The sequence below is a fragment of the Convolutriloba macropyga genome, unplaced genomic scaffold, assembly GCF_964194025.1.
Source record: "Convolutriloba macropyga unplaced genomic scaffold, txConMacr16.3 SCAFFOLD_6337, whole genome shotgun sequence".
Classification (NCBI taxonomy): Eukaryota; Metazoa; Xenacoelomorpha; order Acoela; family Convolutidae; genus Convolutriloba; species Convolutriloba macropyga.
Genome location: NW_027452335.1, coordinates 1 through 6,775, shown reverse-complemented (window position 1 = coordinate 6,775; position 6,775 = coordinate 1). Strand labels below are relative to the sequence as shown.

The following is a 6,775-nucleotide window of genomic DNA, read 5'->3' as shown; positions in this document are numbered from 1 at the left end:
GACGTTGAGTCATTGTTTGGCCCGGAGAAATTCGACGAGCTCACTGCAAGTGCGAAAGAGGGGAAGCACTGGGATGGCCAGGTTTTAAGACACAACAAAGAGGTCTGTCCGCCACGTAGAGACCGACATTGTGAAAGGATGTTTGAGAGCCGCTATGACAGCTTCAAGAATGATTTCGGCCTGGCAAAGAGAACTGCCGATAGGAATGCCTTTAAATTTCGCAAGATCTCCTGACATCTGCGCACAATTTGTGGACTGAGAATCACAGTGCCAAAGCTGTTAGTGGCCCGGTGAAGCTGTGGAAGTTATTATTTAGTTCCGCATGACAGCGTTGGAGCTGTTGGCCAGCTGCACAGTGGAGTTGAGGGTGCCGGCACCCCAGCCGTTGTTAGTCATGTACCCGTGCCCCGCAGCCTCGGCGGCGGCCTTCTTGGCCGCCTTCAGGGCTGGCTCGAGCCGTCTCCTCTCCTCCCTCTCCACTCGAAGCCAGGAGACCACCAGCTCAAGCAGCCTGCCTTCCTTCAGCTCTGGCAGCTCCTCGGCCTTCTTGAAGAGCTTCAGTTCCCCTCCGGCCACATACGCAATGTGAGACGGCCAGAACCCGAGCCCATCAAAAATGTGGGTCGCATATATGCAGACGGCGCCGCGCAGCCTGCACTCCTCCTGGAGAAACTTCATCAGCTGAGAGCGCCCCAACACGTCAAGGTCGACGGTAATCTCGTCCAAAAGAAGGACCTTGAATGGCTGCAGCAGACCCACAGCAATCTGTACGCGCCGCCGCTGCCCATCAGACACCATGTGCATCCTCCACTCTGGGTTGATATCCAGCACCTGAATCAATTTCTCCTTGCGGGCAGGGTCTGCTCCCCGCACAGAGTCTAGCATCTTGCTGGCAGGGAAGTCCCCAGCCAGAGGAATAGAGTACCCCGCGAAAGCCACATCCCTGGTCCAATTCCCACCAACATAGGATAGGTCACCACTGGTGGTGAGGGAGGTATCGTGGAACGCGCTCTTCCCCAGGACGCGCACCATGTGATCGGGCACCATGTGCTTTCCCGCCAGTGTTTTTAGCAGTGTTGTCTTGCCTGCAGGAGTGTGAAAGAGCCAGCGAGTTGTTTGCGTTTAACAGCTGGAAACGACCACTGGGAGTCGACAGGAAAAGACCGGAGGAATCAACATCCATAAAATTGCAGACAATTTACGGTGGAGGGCATTGATGAAGAATGAGAAGGGGGACATGATCGGTGTGACAGCAGGCGTGAGTGCGTGTGCTTGCCTGCGCCGTTTGGTCCCACAAGGAGGCAACAAGATCCCGGAGGCAGTTTGAGGTTCATGTTCTTCACCACCGGTGGCAGTCCTGGGATGGGACGCCCATCCAGACCCGGGTATGCGAAGTCCAGGCTGTTCACTTCAACCACCGACTCCAGGTCCCACAGGGTTTGAGGAGCGGCCGAGGTCATAGGCACGTCGGTATCTGAAACGGGAGCAACGACCGCCGGCGCAGCAGCCTGCTCCTGAACGGGGGAGTTGGAGGCCTGAGCGAGCCGCGCAAAGGGGCCGCTGGTCTCCATGATTTTGTTTTCACCATTGCGGCTGCCCAGGGACTTCGCGGGGTCGCGCGGGTGGGTTACTGACACCGGAACAGGCATTGTAGCACCGGCAGCGGCTCAAGAGAGTCCTTGGAGCTGTATGTGGAGTTCTGGCGGCCTGTGTGCAGAGGTACCGAGCGACTTCACGCTATGCTAGGTCGCGAACCTCTCTTTCTACTACAGTAGATGGCAAGCGGAGATTGCTTCGATCGTAGCTGACGGAAAGAGCGCTCGCACTGTATGATGGCGCGGTCGGGGAGCATCGCTACGTTCTTGTTTCGGGTGTCCGCACTCTTTAAGCGTGCAGGGAATATATTGGCCGGTTTTGGTCGAATTTGCTCCCGGGGCCGGACAGCCACGAGTGATGACAAGCTGGCAGACCCACACGGACAGGTCTGGGCTCTGCAGCTCAATATTCGCATTGTGGAAGAAGGTCGCTCTGCCACGATATCCATACGACACTCAGGGCTATGTCGTGGGACGAAGGCAGGGTACTGTACCAGTTCGGCAACTTACCTCTTGAGGGGGTAGGTAGGGTAGGTACCCTACCCTAGATACCCTACCCATGGATATCCCTACCCTACCGACCCTGGCTCACATGCAAGCACAACGACCTGCACTACGAGTCCTAGCTAGTAGGTAGGTAGTAGGTACCCTACTGTACAGTGTACTCATACCTGTATCTCCACATGGTTCGTACTACGAGCAGGAGGGACTGCTACGAGTACGAGTACCTACGGTACGTAGCTGTATATATATATACCTACAGTACTACGGGCTACCCTAATCTCATGTGCACGTGGTCAGGACTCCGGCCGGCCTGTACACAGTACACTGTACAGTACACGGTACGGTACCCTGTCCAGGATATCCTCACGTAGGGTACTCTACTCGTTCCCGTCCATATTGTCCAGACTCCAGACCCTTCGTTCGCCGCCACTCGCTGAACCCTGCGGATGAAGCTTCTCTGACATGGAAGCAGGAGATGGAAGCTAGAAGCTACCCTACCTACTGTACGAGCACAATAACTACTAGCATGCAGGGGGTAGCTGCTAGAGTACAGGCCGGGGTAGGTACTAGGTACCTAGCTTTTTACAAAAAGAATAGCTGCCCCGTCTATCTATGGGAGTTCCCCCCTGTTCCGGCCCCGCCGCCTCGACGGTTTTCCCGATGGCGCTCACAAGCGATTCAGATTGAGCGTGGTGAGCGAGCGTCGGTGTGAAACGCACAGTGACCCGGCGGAATGGAAGACAGATCACCGACCAGGCATATTTAGACGCCATCTCCCCAGGTTCGATTCGATGCTTGGAAATTGCGAGGGCATCTCGTTCCGCTAGCCGGAGCTTCCACCTCCGTTTGCGCTGACTAGTCTCCTGGGGACTTGACGAAGCCCTACTTTCCAACCCGCCTGCATAGCCCCACCCCCCGCACGCAACACCGCCAGTCGCTATGCCTCTGTACCAGCTCTTCGCGATAGCGAAACCCCAGGTTCCGCTCTCTGCCCTGGCAGTGGCGATGAAGAAGGTGGGAACGGCAGTGTTCAAAGCTGGCGGCGTTGTGACGGAAATAAGGTCCTACGGCAAAACAGACCTCGCTTACAAGCTGAAGACCCAGACGGGCAAGTATGGGTCGGTGAGTGGAGGGAGAAAAGGCCCTCAGACAACCTCTGATGCATGCCGCCTGAACCCTGGCTCTACATCTTTTTCACAACTTTCTTCGTCCATGTACGTACCAGTGTCAAGAGCCAGCCTTGGGACAGATCTCAGCAACCTCTGCTAACCCTAACCCTTTTTCCCAATCACAGGGGCAGATGTTTCAGTTGAACTTCTTGGTGCGGCCCACCACTCTCAACGACATAAATCACGATTTGAAGGTGAACGAGGACGTTCTTCGATGGGTTGTCCTGAAGGAGAAACAGTACATAACTCTCCCGCGGACCGTGAAGGAACTGAGGCGGCTGGAAGAGGACGTTGAAGAGTTTGAGAGCAATCCCTTCCCCCCTCTTCCTGAATATGAGACTGACTCCGACGAGGACATCTCCGACAAGGACATCTCTGACGAGGATCAGGCTGTTCTGTTGAAGGACACCCTCAGACTGGACTAGGCGGTGCATTACCGCGGGCCAATTCCATCCTGATAAATCCCACGCCTCAGCGACAGCTCGCCGCTACGTTCAGAAAGAGGTACTGAGCCACACCCAACCCTTTCTGCCGCCAACTCCAGCTCCCAACTCAGTCACGGTTTAGGCAGGCTCACACCCTCACCCGTCACAACCCACACCTTCAAAGCTGCTGCAAATGAGGAACAAACTTCTAGTTATCCCTGTCCGAATTTGCCAAGGCCGGCAATCTTATGTGGACAGATTAGCTCTATCTGATGCAACAGCTATCCCCCCCTCTGCCCGCTTCTTTTCCTTTTTTCCACTTTTGGATCGAATCACGGAAAACTGTTGGGTTTCAGGCCGATTTTTGGATTTCAGGATCCATCCGATCAACGCTACACTTAGGGTGACTGAAAGGTGTGCGGGCTGATGATCACATAAATTATCAAGCTCAACAGATCTGAGTAGAGGGGCCTACAAGCCCCTCTGAGTTGACACCTTCTCCGCTGTTCTGATCCGCAGCGTCTTTCAGTCTGCCGAAATTGCTGGATTGTGTGCGCGGGTATTTTTGTTTTCGCAACCTTTTTCGGCGTGAATGACGATACGACTTAATTCGGATTCCCTCTGATTGTCTGTGAGGTGGAACAGTCTATCCTGACACGCACACCCTTCCGGGCTTGTGCTGATTTCCAATTTTGATCTGGTTCTGACGCTCACACCGATCCTTCATGGCATCGCAGGCAAAGGGAGTCTGCCAGAGTGTAGCGAGCGGCTGCATAAAGAAGTGACGGCCCGAGAAATGTACAGTCATCATACAGTCCGTACAATAGAATATCACTATTTTTTTTGTAACAGCGCAAGTAACAAGGCCCTGCAAATGCTGCGGTCAACTGTATAGAAAATAACTCAGGCCTGCCATGACACACCGGGCACGGCAACCCGGTCGATCACAAGACATCATGGAGTGGTCTGCACCGATGGTCTGTAACCTATGTGCAGTACACGCTGTCTCTCACCCTAGCCTTAGCTCAATAGATGCCAAACTGTAACGATCGCAACAGCCATAGACGGAATCCCCAAGCTGATGTCACATCACTCACATCCTGTGGGTTACAGTACCAACATGTCGCATTTACCACCGAAGGGAAAGACATGGGAGGCCAAGTCTTGGGTAAGATCTGTGCCGATCACCAGAGGCACTCTTTTGCGACGCGGTGAACGGTGCGTGGGAATCAGTGCACCAGTGGGCAACCCCCCGGCCATCCCTTCCCATGTCCGAGGGCACTGGGGGAGCATTTTAGAGGCGCGGGGGGGGGGGGGGGGGGGCATCAAGACAACCACCCTGGCGCTTGTCAGGCACGTTGCCGGTCAATTTTGATACACAACATATACTGCAGCACCACCCCGCCCCCAGCTCACGGCTTTGCCGCTGCACACTCCATTCAGAAGCGCCTGAAGGGGCAGGGCTGGCGCTGGTGGGCGTTGCGGCGGGCCTCAGGGGGACACTGTGAGAGGCTAAGCGCGGGCCTGCTGTCTCTGCTGACCGTCCCCCCCCATCCTGACTGGAAGGCATGCAGGAGGCACCCAATCTTCCACTGTACCCCTCACACATTGGATTACTGCGGCTCAGGGATGCAAAAGGTCAGTCTATCACCTCTAACAAGCGCCCCATGGCTGGACGGACTCCTCTCACTGGGCCGCGAAAGCTCTCACTGCGCAGTAACACGGACCTGCGAGAAGCAGGCTCGTCCCTTCACCTCTGACAGCCTGGTGGCGCTCGAAATGGGCAGACCTCGGGGGTCACCTAGTGCTTCCCTCTCAAGATCGGCCGCTTCGTGTCTAGTTCCTATCACGTTTCGGCGTCTTAAATGACGGTAAAGCCTCAGGGGGGAACACAGCCTGGCTCGCAGAACGAATGTGGTGTTGGGATGCTAACTACAGCCGCTGCCTGCCCCCCCCCCCCCCCACCACCACCAGCCCAGCAATACCCCACGTTGCTGTACTGCGCTGGCCAGCTCTCTTACCATACAATGCCTGTGCACCACAGGAGCTCTAGCGCCCCCGCAGGATCAGCGCGATGCCACAACATGCAAGTACACGTTGCTCCGGGAATGAAATGCTGCCGCCTTTCGTACCAACATCGTCTTGGGCCTTCAAATGCTGCCAGGCTCGACGGAGGTGCATCAAGCAATGCGGTGGGGGGGGGGGGGGGGGGGGGCGCACGTTGGAGCCGCCACTATTGCTTGTCACTGACAACTTCTACAAACAGATGTGCAGCAGATGCGACCCCCAGAGAGAGTATGCGGCTGAATCTTGGGAGTGTGTGCTGTTGTGGTGGGACTTGAGAGATGTTTTAAGACAGACAGGCCAGGGCCTAAAGAAAGAGGGCCCATCCATGCGCCACCGACTGATGTTATACCAGGCACCATGCGGCCCGCTGTGAGATGTGCCTGTGTCGGAACGCGTGAATTGGGTCTTTCTGGTGGGTCGGCTGCTGTTGACATGCAGTCGGTTGTCGGAACAGATTGCAGCATTTTATGTGTGGGTGACCACAGACTGTGCAGCGAAAATGATTCTGTAGAGACAGCAGCCGGGACGCGGCTTGGGACACATGCCTTTGCAATGCTATTTCCCTTCGGCCAAGAGCCACGCCCACAAGCCATGATCGCATGGCAGCTGTTGGCAGGTCTATGATTGGTGCGTGGCTTGTAGACAAGCGAAACAAAAGGACAATCGCAGTTTACTTCAGAAAGGGTTGAATGCACGCTGGCGTCGGCTGGAAGCGCAAGATGGCCTTGCAAGCACGGCAAGGCTTGTGCAAGGTCAGGAAGATCGCTGCCAATGCTTAGGTGCTGCTCTGCCGAGGTCTCCCAAGACATAGTCTCAACAGCCCAGCGGCACCTCTTCTCCTTCTCGTCGAGGTGAAGCACCCCTCAAGATGTGGTGAAAAGTTACCGTGAGCATCACCCGGCCCCACCCCACGCAGCCGCCGTGCGGTGCTGCAGGTCGATGTTAGACATTTGCCTGCACCTCGCGCAGCACCTGTAGGGGGCACACAGTTCTCAGTCAGCACTTCTGATTGATG

General features: G+C 55.8%; 2 protein-coding genes and 1 non-coding gene across 3 annotated transcripts; 2 read left to right on the top strand and 1 right to left on the bottom strand.

Annotated features, from left to right (window-relative positions):
• Positions 1-312: 312 nt before the first annotated feature.
• Positions 313-1,649, bottom strand: LOC142357394 (uncharacterized). Its single transcript, XM_075409042.1, has 2 exons — positions 1,277-1,649; positions 313-1,085 (listed from the first exon to the last, which is right to left on the bottom strand). Exons 1-2 carry the CDS (start codon positions 1,647-1,649, stop codon positions 313-315), a joined length of 1,146 nt encoding a protein of 381 aa, XP_075265157.1.
• A 1,160-nt stretch (positions 1,650-2,809) lies between these two features.
• LOC142357393 (small ribosomal subunit protein bS6-like) lies at positions 2,810-4,763 on the top strand. The gene is made up of 3 exons (XM_075409041.1): positions 2,810-3,221; positions 3,394-3,772; positions 4,431-4,763. Exons 1-2 carry the CDS (start codon positions 3,039-3,041, stop codon positions 3,691-3,693), a joined length of 483 nt encoding a protein of 160 aa, XP_075265156.1. The 5' UTR covers positions 2,810-3,038; the 3' UTR covers positions 3,694-3,772; positions 4,431-4,763.
• On the top strand, positions 3,879-3,973 carry LOC142357395 (small nucleolar RNA R38). The gene has a single exon (XR_012761596.1). It is a non-coding gene; the product is annotated as a small nucleolar RNA R38 (small nucleolar RNA).
• Positions 4,764-6,775: the final 2,012 nt, after the last annotated feature.

Excerpts from the sequence above, each read along its gene's own strand:
- LOC142357393 (XM_075409041.1), top strand. The coding sequence starts at position 3,039 with ATGCCTCTGTACCAGCTCTTCGCGATAGCGAAACCCCAGGTTCCGCTC. Across the intron at positions 3,222-3,393 it reads AGACGGGCAAGTATGGGTCG|GGGCAGATGTTTCAGTTGAA; the intron begins GTGAGTGGAGGG and ends TCCCAATCACAG.
- LOC142357394 (XM_075409042.1), bottom strand. The coding sequence starts at position 1,649 with ATGCCTGTTCCGGTGTCAGTAACCCACCCGCGCGACCCCGCGAAGTCC. Across the intron at positions 1,086-1,276 it reads TGTGGGACCAAACGGCGCAG|GCAAGACAACACTGCTAAAA; the intron begins GCAAGCACACGC and ends ACACTCCTGCAG.